We start from the raw sequence: 17,104 nt of genomic DNA, 5'->3' as shown, positions 1-17,104 counted from the left end.
AAAATGCCATAATGCAAAATATGTGGTAGAACAGTAAAACAATTATGTGAACAAAGAAGGATTTGTTATTGAATCCCTTGAAAAATCAAGTGCATTTTCCTTACATATGTTGGCCCAGTAAGCTGCAGGTTAATGTCACTCATAAATATTAAATATTTATACTGAAATCTTAGCATCAGGAACATCCCAATAGGAGGCTACATTTTACTTCTTCCTCCATGTATGCTTATAATTATCTATGATGCTTCTAATGCTTACATGGTTCTAGGAGGTGGAGAATAAGCACGCAGATTGTAAAAGAAAAATCGCCAAATCGTAATATTTAAATGCTGTACCTTATACCAATTGAGTAAGTAGATTTTAAACCAGAAAAATCCACATTTTCTGCTAAAAATTGGGAGTTTGAATGTTCTTTCTGTTCTCTCCCAAGTTTTTGCCATTTTTGTCAAGAGCTGCGTAAGCCTGCCTAGAAATGTATTAAATGCTTTGCATTTCTTTATACAAGTAAATAAACCATTATCTACCCTTACATGTAATTATATTATATGATGCCATAAACAAACAACCTGTATTATAGAGTACCTGGCACATGTATGCAGTAAGTGTTCTATTCTCTTTTTGCCTCACTCTTTTCTGAGGAGCTTCACTGATACGCGTGACATCTTCCTTCTTGCTGTGGTGTTAAGTACAGGACCTACATGCTTGCCACAGTATTTCACGTCTTTCCTGAAAGTGTATTTCCAAAAAGCACAAGATCTAATACATACAGTCAATGCCAAAGTCAGAGTCAGTATGTGACATGTACAGGAAGCATCAGAACCTTGCAGACCACCATAAACGTAGCTATTTATAGATGTTAAATTTGGTGCAGCCTAGAAACTCTTTACAGAAATGGCTGTGCTATCAAAACTGTATTCATACTTGTAGATTATTTACTGGCATGTTTGTACTTAATTTCTATTAATTTATATTGTATCTGACTGTGGTACAATCAAGTCAGTAGGGATGTTAGCTGCCTTCTGAGGCTGGTGCCACCGAAATGCTTGGCAGGAGAATAGGACTTTGGAAATGAGGTCAGTGAATGTAAAATAGGAGTTATTTATTTTTGAATGCTTTAACAGAAATACATTGCAATAGTATAATTTTTTGGACAAAGATAATTTCATGCAATCATTATTAGAAAAATAGAAAATGGAAAATTTATTTCATAGTGATTTATATTATTTTGGTTCTCCAATAATAGAAATCATATTTTTTTTTTTTGTTTTTTTTTTTTTTTCTATTCTTCAAACAAACATAAGGTTGAATTCTGATCCAACAGAAGAATGACATAATTCTAGTACGTTTTCCTTTAAGATTTCTAGACTTGGTTTCTTGGAAATCTAGGACATAAAGCTCCATAATGTTTTGAATAAATTATTGAAATGGCTATAAAATATTTTAGAAGTTATGGCCTTTTTGTTTTGGAATTACCATGAAGTCATATACAGAATCAAGCTTTATGAACTTCTTTTGTTAAAAGTGAAAGGAGACAAGACTTTTATGAGGTTTGGTATGGAGTACTTAGCAGAACTACTGGTCCTGTAACATATGCCTCCTGCTTCTAAAGACAGTATTTCAGATCTATCTATGGGGTTTTTTTGTTTCACTCGTGTTGGCCTTGCAGTTATCTGATCCTAGAAATAGTGCAACACCTTTGATACCAGACTCCTTTGTCTGTCTTTGTTTTACCATGTTAGTAGTGTCTAATTTTTCTTCACCAAGCACGTTTCCACAAAAGGCTCAAAACAGCACTAGATTATTTGCAAAATGTGGGAATCATGACACTGTGTGCAATAACAGTATTGAAAAACCTCCTACAGTTGTTATTCTGTGTTACCTTGTGTGACAGGACCCCAAGATGACCTGAATTTATAGGTGGAATTCTCAACATGGCCTACTGGAAAACTCAACATGTCCTATTAGAATCAAGGATACTGTGAACCTCAGGGGCCTTGCAGTCTCTGCAGGGTATTTTTTTACAATACAAAATATAATAAGAAAATTTGTTTGGTAAAAACAATTTGGGGTTCCTGGGAATTACAGAAAAGAGTTTGGAAACAAATCCCCCTCCCTTTTCTTCGCTGTGTCCTTGCAAGGCCCTATGCTCCGATCCTGTTCTTTAATCTACCCACTTCTTTGACATTGCAGCCAAATTTACACCATTCCATCAAGATCCCCAAGTCCTCTTTTCTACTTCAGAAAATCCTCTCAGGTTTCCCCTGCCGCTTATCGGTCTGCAGGCTCCTGTCCCTGCCATAGCTGGCAGTGCTGCAACCGCAGCCTCTGACTAAGCGGTTGTGTGGAGGAAGAGCCAACCTGCAACAACTAGGAGACAGCAAAGGGCCCGACTTCCTCCCTGCACCTCAGCCACAGTCATTTTAACAAAACATGTATTACCCAGATGGTAAGCTAAGAGCAAGTAAAACAGATACATGCCCTGTCACGTGTCGTCTTTAGAGACAATCACCCGAGGGCCGAAGAGACACTAGTGGGAAGCAAAGAGGAACCCGAAGTACTTTGCTATGCTTGGAGATGAATAAAGACACCAAAATGGCATAGATTACCATAGGTGCAAGTAGAACAGAAAGAGCTGCAGTGCTTTTTGAGGGACAGGGAAAGATCACATCGCTTACTGCAAAACTGCCTCTTGGCAGTGTGTAAAGCAAACCGCGGGAATCGGAGGTACCTGCTGGGTTTTACACAGAGACAGCAGTTTTTACACTAGGCAATAAAGGGTCAGACCAGGGGACTATTACTGTTATTGTTAGGAAAATTATTTGTTTCCTATGGCCTCCCAGAAGGGGTAATGTCAGACAAACCTCCGTAGTTTATTTCAAAGGAACTTGTAGCAATTATTAAACTGAATTCCTGACATACAGGATTTTGTAACAGCCAAATTTCAAATCAGCAACAGAATAAAGATTTGTCTGGCTGTAAAAAAAGTGTTTTGTTTTTTTTTTCTTTAATTTTTTTTAAGGAAAAGACTGTGAACCTGGCTTTTGAAGCTTAGGTGAAAAGTGACAAGAATGCCAGCCCAGGAAAAAGCATAATGGAATCTAAATCTCATCTGATGACCCTATTATCCTTAATCAAGGCTTTGGCTACTAATATTTCAGAGAAAGGAAATACTTTTTATTTTATAAAAGGCTATAGATGGGACTGACAAACTGAATTCAGCGTCAGATAATATGGAACTATGGTTTGTAAACTTACTAATGTGCTCTTGAAAATAATCTCAGTAAAAGCAATAGGGATAGTTTCATATACAAAAGTGCGTAGCATCCAGTTTGTGTCGTAATTATTATGGGAAATCCTCACTTTCACTCCATCTGACTGTAATTCCCTCACATGGCAAAACTTAACCAAACGATATGCATCTGAAGGGATGTGCTCAAATAGGAGTAACTCAAGTTCTGAAAACTAGTAAAAATTACATCAAAGAATACTAATATTTGTATAAGGATTTGCCTTAAATTTGAGGTCCCAGTAGAGCATTGTGTGTGTACGTGCATTTGTGTTTTGGGTTTTTGTGTTTGTTAATATTTTTAATGTTCTTCCGCACCTCCTTCCTTGAACCTCTCTCCACCGTATGTGGAATATCAGCTTTCCATTTTACTTGGAATGTTACCTGGAAATAAGCGTTTCTGCAGTGATACTTCTGTACCTAACATTGTGTGTGTTGCCTTGGATAACTTGACTGTACTTGAAGTATGTTTTGTAGAATATGGCATACAAATTAGCTCCTTAGGAAAACATGAGTTTTCCATGTGTAGTAGGCTTGGGCAAACGGCAAAGTTCTGTAGTATTTATTCCAAGGGTGGAAATTTGGACATGATTCTTTACTGCACCTGTCTTTATCTCAGATACCAATGAAAGGATGCCTGCAATTTTTACACATATTTAGCAAGAAGATGGCATTAAAAAACCAAAAAAAAAATCCTCACCAAAACAACAAAAAAAAAGTGTTAGAAAACCAGTTTCAGTGCTACAATAGGAAATTCAAAAATTCATATTGCAACTTTCTCTTTTTGTTTGAATATAAAAAGAATAAAAAGCTTTGCATTACCAAAGTAGTTAACCAAGTTGAAGACTAGTAAGTAGATAAACGTTCAGAAAGGTTTTAAACTGCTCTAAGTAATGCTCTAAGCTGTTACACAGGATTTAGCTGAGGTATTTACAGTTCATCATGGATCTGCAACTTCTGCAGCAACCATTGTATATCGTTCTATGTAATCAATTATTTAAACAACGGGCTTTTAAAGAAACATACAGGTCATACTTCAGTGTGATCATGGCTCATATTTTGCTATTGGATCATTCAAGTTTTAGGATGAAAGAATTTTACTTGCAGCAATTCTCCCTGCCATTAATTTTGTTACATTTTGTATTGTGAAAATAGAGAAATTGTGGCTGGTTGCTTTTAGTATTTGTGAATTAGAGATCATGTAACAATTCTCTTTCATGACATATACTGGTGTGGACATTAGCCTTTAGCAGAGTACTATATGGCAGTTGTTTTTTCTGTCTGTTTTAATTCAGAGCAAGGACAAAAGATCAGTCAGAAGCTCACTAGAGATCTTGAAGGTCTTTTCGCATTTGGTGTTGATGCACCTGCCTGTTTCTGTGTTCAGATGATGCCTGTAAAGAAACAATTTGTATTGGAAAAAGAAATTTTCTGAGAAGGTGGATTTAACACAAGTCTAAATTGCTGTGTATGGTGAATTTCTCTACGAGTATGAAAGCAAGAAGAGAAGAATTCAGAAAAAGGGAAAACTGTACTGTGCTTATAATAGTTTATTTTTCTAAGTTCCTCTCTGTTACCTACAATGGTTTTTCTTTTTCCTAAAGTGAAAACACAACCCATTTTTCAACTCTTGATAAATAAGGTATTTCATATGTAATGGAGTCTACTGCCTGCTCTCCATGCCTTTTTACGTGAGTTGTTGCTTACAGTAAATTCTGTGCATACAACCAGGTATGGCTAATCTTGTCTAAGAACATTTGTGTGATATAAGTATGCATATATGCATAAACACATATGTTTTATTTGCATATGTGTACATATAATCATACTTGTGTTTACAGCACAGAAATATATTGTTCTGTGCATACATTATATTATGCATATATGATAATATGTTTGCGGAAGCAGTCAGTAACTTTCTATTACCATTTTGTTTTTCTTTCCTGTGTCACAGAGAATACAACCTTCTACTTTAATATGATAAACTGTTCTTAATGTGAATCTCATTCATAATATGTGTAGGTTTAGATGTTTACAAACCAAGAATGGCTGTTTTTAAAACTAAAACTATCTTTATGTTGAATTATATTTGTGTAGAGGAAGATGGAACTACTGCTCAATTCAAGTGTGATACCATATCTGATGAGAAAACAGTCACTCTCTTACTGTCGTGGTATTTAACAAATTACATGGTGCTTTTGTGATACCTAGTAGAGAAGCTGTCAAATAATAAGCTAAGTTAATAAGCCCTCAATAAGTTGAATCGATTGGCAATGTAAATGTAGTTTCTCTAGTTTCTTTCCTTTATACTTTGTTTTATATTATGTTTGTGATCTTATGAATACAACAGCTAAACTGGCTGTTCAAATTAATTTAATGTATAATGATTGCTTGTTCTGTTTTGTTGTTTTCCAGCTCCCTCAGGCTCAAAAGGTAAAATATTTTAATCAAATCTTAGTCATTCAAAGTAGTCACCAGTCCTTCATGTTTCCATGGTGATGTGAGTACGGTACAGTAGTGATCAGTGAAACAGTTCACTGTAATGGGGGCTCTGGAGTTGAGCAGCAAGAAGGGTAACTGACATCAAAGTCAGATAAGGTACTCGCTGAGAGCAGCTCTTCAAACATATGAGCTATTTTAACATCATGTCTACATGCCTACAACTTCAAAACAACAGGGAGGCTATTTTATTAACAATTTGAAGTAACAGTAAGGATAAAAAAAATCATCCCATTACTCCATGTGAAACACGTCTGGATCGTTTTGTCTCTATTGCAGAGACTGCAGAACCTATGGTATAGCTGGTACCCTTTCACTGCTCCCCACTGTATCTATCAACACACCTTTGAATACATCCAACATTTGACTTCTCTAATAGGTTGCATATAGTTTTCATATTATACGCTCTTGCCTTTAAGCAACTTCTGCATCGATATGGTATGTTACCAGAGTCACCACTGCACATCATTGATAGTACAATGATTGTGGCAAACTCAAAGAATTGCTTGATGCCTGTTGCATCATCCTTGTATTTTTCACAAATATAATTAAAATTTCCAGAAAATAGAAAATCTAGATACTGTTTTGTGGTTTGCGGTGAAAAATAAGAAGATGAAAAAATTGATGGAATATCCTGGGAAATAGCAATACTCATCCAAGTCGTGCTTATTGTGCTAGGTAAAATTTCTTTAATAAGAAATGTAGCAATTAATCAGTTAACCATCACTGTTTAACAATCTTGGATGATGATCAAAGTTCAGTTTTTAATGAAAGGTATAGGTTAAGTGATCTTCAATGAACAGCTTTTGCAGAATGGTGAGGGCATCCATGGAACACAAAACTTTAAAATGGTTAATTAATGTATCTCGTTCATTTTTTAGTTTAAAAGACAAGAAATATGAGCGTGGGAGCATTTATTTTTGTGATGCTATATATATTTGATATTTCCTTGCTTGTGGAACTCAGAAAATTCTATTCTAAATCTGCGGGTAATATGCTATTTGTTCACATGTCCCTAGTTTGTTCTTGTATTTTGATAGTTGCAGAGCATAACAAATGTGACATGGTAACAAAAGTTGTTGCTTTTTTTTTTTTTTTTCCTTTTGGAAATAGGTAGTTTAAAGAAATCTTTTGTTTACAGCTTCCTGGAAAAGTAGAAGCACTAAAAGACTGTCTAGACTTGCTATCTTTGGCTTTTTCGTGTTCACTTTCTTGTCTAAAAGTTTATGCCAAATGCTTCTCTTAACAGTTTGCAGAAAGAAGAGACAGAGGGAGGTTATAATATATTAGTGCAGAAAGATAGAACCAGTCAGGCTGTTTACATCCTGTTGTCCACAATTATGGGCTATTCAATAAAGTTCTGGTACAAATTACTCAAATTCGAGGTTAGCCAAAAAGAACAGTTTTCATGCAAGGTCAAAAATGCCCATTTTTGGTGTGTTTACCCCTTGAGCAAATGGATGCAGAAATAAAGCTGCGTATTTTATATATGTATGCATAACGTCTAGTTGACTGTATACTACTTTCATGCAGAGAAAGAGGAGAGGGGTGGGAAGGAAGGAATGAGATGGGGAGGCAGGACAGATACAAGTAATTCACAAGGCTTTTGATAGCTTCAGGTAAAAAATAAGCCTTTTCTTAAGCATGGCTTGATAGCTTATGAACAAAACCTCTTGCTATCTGCAAGATGAAAGGAAGCAGCACAGGGATGATGCATGTCTTTATGAATGACGGTCACTAGTGTACATGTTTTGCCATATGGTGTCTGAACTGGTCCTGTATTTTTTTTTTAATCCATGTATCCTCTTGCAGATGTTTTCTCTATAAGCATTTCAAACAGTCATGTGTCTCTAAACATGTTTGCTTTAATCTTTAAGTGGTCTGAAAGAAAAATGTGGTATTCCAAGTTTACCTTTACTATTTTATATCGTTATAAATACTTGGTCATCTTGATGAAATGCATTGTCTTTTGCGTGAAACGCTTTGGCTACAGTCTTCTCTCTGTTTTGTCAATGTTCTATGGTGATTAGCCGTTGATTTTGAAGACCTGTAGGTTCTCAACTATCTATGGAAGTTAAATAACAATTAAAATCTGTTACTGTTATGCTATCTGCTCTAAATCAAATTGTTGCAAATTCAGAACTGGCGTGCAGGTGAAATGAAGTAAGAGGATTTTAAGGTGGATGTCTGTTGCACTATGATACTTGTCTTGAAAAGATCTTCGTGACATACTCGATACTTAAAATAGAAAATTCCACACCAAAAAAAAAAACCACACCATAATTTCCGGTGATAGAGATGCTGATTTAATATGGTTATGTAGCTTTCAGAAGAAAATATGTCTAGGAAGAGCTAATGTATTTAAAAGAAAGGCCCACTATCAGACAAATGGAAGAAATTCATGTGACTTTTGTATGTCCTCTACGTTGCTATTCTGCATGTTTCTATGTAACCATCCCACAGGGCTGTGAAAATAGTCATAAAATAAAATAACAACTCAAATTTACCAATTTTCAGACTTTTCAGTTTGACTTCCAAAGTGACCTTTATCTTTGAAACACTTTTGAAAAGCAGCCTTTATATTCATTGAGGAGCAAAAGCTATTCTTCCTTAATAGCTCAAAAAGGTGTTTTGTTTCCTAGTAGGAAAGCCTTACTTGCTTTCTTGAGCAAACACAGCAGGATTCAAAATCTGTTGTCCTGCTCCTGCTGTGATGTTTTGTTCTACTTAGCTTGTGTGAAGAGCTAGAAGTGAATAAATTAGACACACAAATCAGATGTAGATAGTTGTGTTTAGGAACATTTAGGAACGTTTTTTTAATGATTCTCTCATGAATGGAATCATATTTCCTCCATATAGAAATGTTTTGATGGTATTTGTTGCCCAAAAGTTCCTGACAGCTTTCTTCTCTCTTTCTGTGTTATCCCTTAACTCTGTAAGTAGTGCTTTGCCCTCCTCTTATCTGGATGCTATCATCTTTCAGCCATTTGAGAGCATCATTTATCATTCCCTGCATCATTTACCTTCTTATACTTTGAAGTGTTGAATTAACTGTCACTGGGAATAGAAAATTTGCAAAGCTGCTCTTTCATTGAAGTGCATGACTAGTGATTTTAGCATTTTTATAAAATTATAGAAGTTAAATTGAATCTAATGAAGTACAAAGTAATCATGAAGTAAACATTTTGACCCTGATTTAGCATTCCTTTGGATCTGTTTCCTGCTGACGGAAGGCTATTGTCTTTCAGTTTTGTAGTGTATATAAAGTTGAGTGATCCATTCAGTAAACTGCATTAAAATTTCACTTACAAGTTAATCGCAATCTTAAATTTAGTTTCCGAATTTTTCTCTCACACTCCTCAACAAGCAAGTGGACTTTTAATAATATTTTTGAGTCAGCAATTTGCAAACTCTAACTAGGTAACTATTTTGCAGTATGAGGTTTTTCTGGTGTTTCATTTCTGTGTGCTAAACAGAGAAATGTCTCTAGCTTAATACACTCACACAGGTTCCTATATTGCCCCAGGCTGTAATTTCAATCTCAGCCAAAATAATAGCTATCCTTTATTCTTGTGTATTTAAAACACAATTAAATGGCCAAATTCCAGTTCTCTGATGCTTCCAGCCTGCCTCATGACTCTACTCAGCACATAAAAAGCACAGTAGTCACAGGAGAAGACAAGACCTTGTGAAGCACGCCTATGTGGATTGAGGAAAGGAAGGAAGGGGGTGGTTTGGGAAGGTGGCAGGGTTATAGGAAGTAGTGAAGTAAAAACAAAAGCTTCAGTATGAACCTCGTACTTCAAATACATCCCTACAGCACTGCTGTGGGTAAAGTTTCAGCAGCACCATTGTGGTAACCACTTCCAATGCTGGTGCCTCATCAGAAGGTTTGCAGTGTTCCCATGCCACACAGTTTCACCCCATTTCCATCCCTCTGTAGCAATGTTTTCCCCTACTTTTCAACTGTTTTTTCACGAGGCTGTATAGGCTATACCAGCAGACCTTTACTTTGACCTATTTCTTCACTCAAGTCCCTCAAGTCTTATTCCCTTTCTGGTCTACAGACCAAAGGTTCCTACGTCAAGCATAGCTGCACAGCCCCTCCTCGAACTGTCGCTTGAGCCTCTGTTTAGCCCCATCATATCTCCTAACCTTGCTTTATTTTTTGATTCAGAATGTTGGCTCCAAATTTAAGCTCTGTCCTCTAGATACGATGGCCTAGGGACCTTTTCTGTATTTTAACCTGTTGAGAATTTATTTAAATCTTGTGGAAATCAAAGCTCCTGTTGCGGGATGGTGAAAATCAACTAGGAACACTGTAGATCCAGAGATATGAGAAATCAAAGGAATATTATTTGGCTAGAGAGTAGTCTATGAGTAAATTTGGGCATTGTTGTGGTTATTTGATAGTTTCCATGAATCAAAACTGAATCTGACTTCACTTGACACTGTTTGCTGCAACAGATAGCCCATTTTGTGGAAATGCACTACAGTTATTATGGTCCAATATAAGTGCAAAAATTAGGAATATGTCAAGCAACAAAAAAAGCAGTGTAAAAAATTTTCTTATTTTGTTTTGCTAGGCATTGTTTAAATAGGGAAATGAAGGTTGGATAGAATTAGCACTATGGAAGTTAACTTCTGAGCTAAGCTGAACAGTCCTGCTAGGATTTCCTGATACACATCAAGGATATTAAATCTCTATTAAAAAAATATATTTTGATGTTTCAGATCTAATATTTTCTTGGATGAATATCTCTTTCATGTGGTTAAAGTTGGTGAAAAAATTCTAGAAACCCTGACACAAGTTGTGGTTGTCTGAAACACAAAGTCTAAACTCTGAAAGATAGTGGAAAAAATATGACATTTAGATCTCAAAATTTGTTTCCTTTCTGTGATTAATTGTAGGTCAAAAATTAGCAACAAAAAGGAGAATTGCCCCATCAAATTTGCCTTTTATTTAAAGTAATTTTTATGCTGTTTATTATGCTTTTTTAAATTCATCAGTAACAATTAGGCAGTGTATATTTAACAAAATAAAAAAATATCACTTTGTAGCCAGCTAAAGTGAAACCATATTGCATATTGTCAAAAACCAGGAATAGTATCTAAAAAAGGATATGGGCTTTGTTACTGTCCTTACTTGTTCTTCCATCTCGGGAGACATCCACGGGTCTATTGCTGGCAGAGCCCGGCTTCATTATAATCATTGCATAATATATGTAGACAAGAATAACACTGTATTAACAGTAATAGATGGGGACACTACTAACTCTGTGTCAGAAATTCTGGACAACCTGCTGTAACTATACACCCCGAATGAAAATGTTTCTGGGATCCTTCTCAAATTCCTGTTGCTGTAATGGAAACACCTAAGGAAATGGATATTCTTTCCTGTATATGTGTTTCTGGAGTAATTTGGAGCCTGCCTTAATATTTGTCCTGGGAGATGGATGTTAGTGCTAGATGTGAGGCTAAACTCTCTTTGGTTTATATGCTTCATGTGAGGAGTAGGTGGATGCTTGTTTATTTGTTATTTCTGGAGATTTATTTAGGGTTGTTCTGAGGCAGATAACCCTGTACAGCGAGGAGTTAAAGGGAAAACTGTATAACAGGTTGGTTTTTTTCCCTAAAACTCTATCTAAAGGAGTTTTTTGCCAATTTAAAAACTATTACTGCTAGGCATTACAGATCTGTGACTTTCTCAGAGAGTAAGTTCTGTTTCTTTATTCTAAACAGCCAAGAGTCATTTAGCCTGGGAATGCATTTTTTGTCATTCTTGAGATTATTTTTAAAGGTTTCTTATTGTTTGCTAAGTATTTTACCAAACTGAGTGTCCATGGCCCTCGTATAGATTCCTGCCTAAAACAATTACCACTAGGTCTTTCCAATAGAACAACTTTCTGGTGCAAACCACTAACGGTGTCTCTTTTATTCATCATTTTAGACTGTAGATGATAACTTACAAAATCCTGGGATCTAGTTGAAAACACTGTGATTTTCTTTGGGGGTGTAGTTTTAGTTTTTCTTGCCAATGCCATCCAAAGTAGCCTAGTAATTCTGAGACAAAACATACTGGTGCAAGTTGGAGAAACTACAAGAACTTTTTTGCAATACTATTAGATTAACATGTTGAAAAATGAATATTCCATAGCATAATTCATCCAAACTTCAAATGAACATAACTCAAGCATTGAAATATGTGTATTTTTACTCCACCATTATAATTCCATGTTTTAGAGAGACATCGGAATAATAGCAGTTAAACTACTTGTTTTCATGTGAGGGTATCTTTCCAGACTTGAAGGAATAAGAAACATCTGAGGGGCTGTACAGTTCAGTAGTCTTCCATAAACATGAATCCACACACATTGAATATTTCACTGAACTGAATTCCCGTTAATTCTTATTGCACCAGTTTTTGTAGGTTCATTATCCGGTCAAGCACTGTCAAATCCCTGGCATTTCATAGCTCCTTGAGGCTAAAGTTGCCTTGTATTTTTCTTGTAATGGTGGTTCTGCTTAAATGGTAGGAGAGTTCTGCTTAAAAATTCCCAGAATTACCTGACAGAAGACATCTACTGGTTTTACTCGTGATGTAAAAGAGATGGGAATACCTTCTGCTAAGTGCAGGAAGGAAAGAAAATGAATTAATAAAGATCTTGAGTGGAAGCAAAGCTCAGAAGGAGATTAAATTGAAGTTTGTTCTGTTGCTTTTGGTTTATTAATAAACCCTGAAGGGAATTATGTTATTATGAGTTTATATCCTTAGCAGAAGATGAAATTTGTAGTGTATTCAAATGTAGAACTAAATCAGAAATTAACAGCTCAGCAGAAAGGTAGAAAATGGAAGAATTTTTGAAATGGCTGGTAGAACAACAGCTGCTGCAATACAAAAGCTTAATTGTATGCTGGCAGTACTGAAAAAGAGATGCTCATTCAGCATAGGGAAGAGTCCTTTTTTCTGATTTTCAGAGGAGAAACTTGAATATGAAAACATACCTTACCGCAAAGAGACTCTGCTCGTTTATGCATGTTCTGCCTGGGTTCAGGGGTTCCAGTATGTAGTCCTTTGCCACAAGAAGGACTGTAATGAGCCTTCACATTGCTTTCAAATTACTGTGGAGAATTTATTCAGGATCCAACCACTGGTGTAGACAGCAGAAGCCACTCAAGTTTCGTACATTGTTAGGGACTTCCAGACACATGCACTGGTCCTATCCTGTCTGAGGAAATAGGCAGACCAATATTGGTCAATAGATTAATCTGACTAGTATAGTGAAGGCTATACTAGTCTCTCTATATATAGACTATATATAATAGTCTATAGTATAGTCTATACTAGTCTATATTATACTATAGTATAGACTATACTAGTATAGTCTATAGTCTATACTAGTCTATATTATACTCTCAAACTCAAGAGGTTTGAGAGAACTGACTTTAGAGAGGAAGCACAGACTGACTGTTTATGAAGGAAGATTCCCTTGTGTGTGAACTGGCATAGACAATCTGTGTTTCCTCTCATGAAGGTGTCTTCTTGATTCATCAAGGGAGATGCAGATTACAGCACTCATTAACTGTGGTCCTTAATCAAAACCAATTCGTTGGAGAACTACTTAATTGCATTGGAACAGAAGAAACTGAACTAAACTTTAGGTCATATCTATCTTTTTTCTTTTTTTTTCCCCCCCCTAAACAGTGACCAGTGTGTTTTATGGGGCAGTCTACTTCCCCATGTCACATTCCATGTTTGCAAAATAAAGCATTCCCATACTCAGATGGATAAACAGTTTCTTGAATAAAATGTCTTTGCAGAATTCCTGTGATAAGGTAAACTCAGGGTTTTGTTTTGCAATGCATAAGGCTCATGTAAACAAACGAATCTGGCTTTTGGAAAAAGAAGGAACTTCTTGCTATTCTATGGGGAATAAATATCTAACAGAGTAAGGAAAATCTGAAAGCATGGGCACTTAGTGCCATACTGCATATAATCAGAGTTCTGTATTGTTTAGCATGCAGATGAATTTCTCTGCAAGAGTGGAGTCTTGCTGAGGTCAGACATTTAAGATGGTTAGTGCTTTTATAAATAAACATCTAAATAAATATAGGAAAGCATATATAAATATAAATAAATATTTATCCTATGAATATAAATAAATAATACAGGCCTGTCCCCACTTGCCTCTTTAAAGAAATCACTCTTTAAGGAAGTGGCTTTGATACCTGTAATACCTTTTTAAAAAGCTGTAAGTAATTTATCACATGTTTTTCTATTTCAATTTTTCTGTACAAAATTTTTGGATCCTTATATTTATTTTCTCATTTCATTTTAATTTGGCTAATTTTAATTTACTGACTGAAGCATCTTACAATGCCTTAAGCATTGCTCTTGAATTCTTATCTTTCATTTGTGTTAGTTTCCTTCTGTTCACAGTATTCCAAACCCAAGAATTTGAAGAAACTGGAATTCACATCCACTTATGAAACCAGGATGTACTTTCTTCAAAAATCGCAAGGGACCTTAACAAGCTTGTTTATGCAGATACGTTTAAGTAGAACAAAATTCTGAGTTAGTGCACAGATATCATCACTGGCATAGAACTGTTAAACTGTTCTTCAGTGATTACTTTATGGTTATATTTTGCCAATATTCCTAAAAAGGCAACAACAATTAATAGCTGTCTAGAATTTTCAAAGGCCGAATGAAATTAGATGCCCAAGTCCTGGCAGAGGTCAGTCGAGTTTGGAAACTAAACTTCCTGAAGCGTCTTTGAAAATTTCTTTCCCGGCTAATGGCATCGGTATCCACAAAATAATTATTTGAGACTGTTTTTGTGCTATTCCACCAATTTTGATTTGGTTCCACGTTATACCCTGCAGGATGATGTACTGAATCTGGGAAGTGTTTAGATGCATTTGAATGGTGCTTCTTATATTGTTTAATTTTATACCAAAGAATATTGAGCAATAAAACATTTCGAAAGGCACTTCAAAGCGCATACTTTTTCCTTGGTTCACATCTGTTGGTAGCCTCAAGTGTTGGAGCTTGCCAGTGGAATTTTTATTTTCCTGGAGGGTTGGGGATGAAGCAGCTTTTTTTTCCTTGCTTTTTTCTTGATATTATGTAACCAGTTGAAGGAAATAGAAATGTGGTAATTGATATGCTGCTAAATAGGTAAGAGACAAGGCTTTAATGTCAGTCAGAGCCTATGTGGGTTAACTAATATGGTGACCCAGGCAAAGAAAAAGCTTAGGCACTTATCAGGGATATAAAGATTGAAAAAATAGAAAGGGGCTTGATTTGTTAATACTGAGACTGATGTGTAAAGATATATTATTAAGCATTGGGAGAAAAACCGCATCAATATAGTAGTAGAGAGGAGGAAAAGAAATGAGGGGGTCGTCTTTGAGAACAGAACAAGAATTCAGAACAGAGTGTTGAAGGAATTGAAAGTTATTAGTGGCTCTGCATATATATTTAGATGAGGTTCCAAAATTTGTGTGAACTTTGGTCCAAATTAACCCTTATTTGTGAAAACAGTTGGTCTGCCAGCAACATTTTGTTTCGGTAGAAACCATATACATAATAAACATAACATTGTGTGACTGTATTTTTGTCAAACTTTACTTTTTGTTTCCCCCGAACCCTGCCAACGCCAGAATAGTGAGGGTTAGTAAGGATGAACCAAGTAAGCCTAGCATGCAGCTTTAAACACTTTTGAATCATCAGACTGTGGGGAATTATCATGCCACGTGAAGCATACCTTTGTAAAAATGGCGGTAACTATTAGTATTAGTTACTCCTTAAGAGACTGGAAGGACAAAATTGGGTAAGGTACTGCCTATTTAACTATTGAGATTAAATTCATGGTGCTTCACATTTCAGTCCCTTCACTGTGTGTAACTACTAACCATCCATCTGGTGACATTATTGCATTAATTAGGATAAGTATCATTCTCTGTATTTGCCAATAACACTAACATCCCCCCCCCCCCGATTCTATGTGTAACTCAATTATTTTTTGCCTGCTTAGAAAAAATCATTCTTCAAGATGTTTCCTGTAAGAAATGTTTGACTACAGTACTTTCTTTTTTACATGCCTACAGAATTTTTTTTCTGAGCCTATGACTTTGTGATGTACAATTGATGAGTTTGGGAATTATGAGGATTGTCTACATTTTCTTTTGGGGAAAAACAAATAATAATTGAGTAACCAAAGAGTTTATTACTAATTATACAATAACCTGAACTTTTAAATTTAGTACAGTCATTCAGAGACTTTATCATTATATATTGATTTTGTTATTCTGAGTTTGTGATATTTAACATTTTTCATTAAGTGTTAACTTCTAATTAAGTATTTGCTGATGATTAAAAAAAAAAATCCTAGCCAGGATTTCAGTGATACATGGTCACTCTGAATGTAACTAATATAAGCTGAAGTTTTATCAGTATTAGAGAGCATATTGCTTGTGTTTTTTTCTCAGAATCACCAAATTTTTCAAACACTTGCACAAGCTGTTAAAGAGTTCTGTTATGTGTAAGAAATTGTCAGACTTGCAAAGCAACAATGCAGAATACCTAGATCATGGCTTCCTTTGCAATTTATTAATGAACTCTAGCATTAATCATCTTAGCAGAAGTACCCAGTGGCTAACATTCTACTATTTCAAAGTATTTCTGCCAAAATGTCATTGCCCAGGGAATAAAGCTGTGGTGCTCCCTAGCAGATAATTCCTCACAATCTAACAATTTTTGTGAAGCAAATAATGCAGCTGGAGTTGGTGACTCAGTGAAACATCGCAAATACAAGTCATCTATCATCCAGTTATTTGCTGACTCCACTTGTAGAAGTGACCAACAACCTGTTCATCTTCCAGACAAACAACAAACCAAACAGGCTGGACTATAAATTGCACTTCTATAGAAATGATTGCGGTAGCCAACTCTTGGTGGTACTTGTAGATATGATAATTGCAGGGCAATCATTCTCTGCATGCTTCCATAGTTACTCTTGAGAGATAATTACCTGTTCTCTCAGAATTTCTCAGGAACTCCAGACTTCTTTTCTGCCCCTCCCCTCTCCATTTAAAGATTTTCTAACACCCTAAAACTTTACTGACAGTCCCTTGGCTGGCATCCCATCCAATAGATTGTTTCTGGTAATCCCTTGAGAGCGAGTAAAACAATATCGTACCGACACTTGACAAATACATACTGTCAGAGAACAACCACCCTGGGCAATCATATAAAATCTCTAAATGCTCCAAGATGTCACCCCATAATCAGCAGAATGCTTGTTCACTTCCTGG

At 35.8% G+C, this 17,104-nt stretch overlaps 1 protein-coding gene across 1 annotated transcript in view; it reads left to right on the top strand.

The window, feature by feature from the left end:
- CACNA2D3 (calcium voltage-gated channel auxiliary subunit alpha2delta 3) overlaps positions 1–17,104 on the top strand; it is a gene marked incomplete at its 5' end in the record, with an annotated part of 467,841 nt that overhangs the window by 323,478 nt on the left and 127,259 nt on the right. The window contains one exon of the mRNA XM_082004801.1: positions 5,702–5,719. Within this exon, the coding sequence (XP_081860927.1) occupies positions 5,702–5,719 (18 nt within the window). The remainder of the gene's footprint in view (positions 1–5,701; positions 5,720–17,104) is intronic.

This window comes from Phaethon aethereus, assembly GCF_964289735.1.
Source record: "Phaethon aethereus genome assembly, chromosome: 11".
NCBI classification, from domain to species: domain Eukaryota; kingdom Metazoa; phylum Chordata; class Aves; order Phaethontiformes; family Phaethontidae; genus Phaethon; species Phaethon aethereus.
The sequence above is the reverse complement of the archived record's forward strand: the minus strand, read 5'-3'. Positions and strand labels throughout refer to the sequence as shown.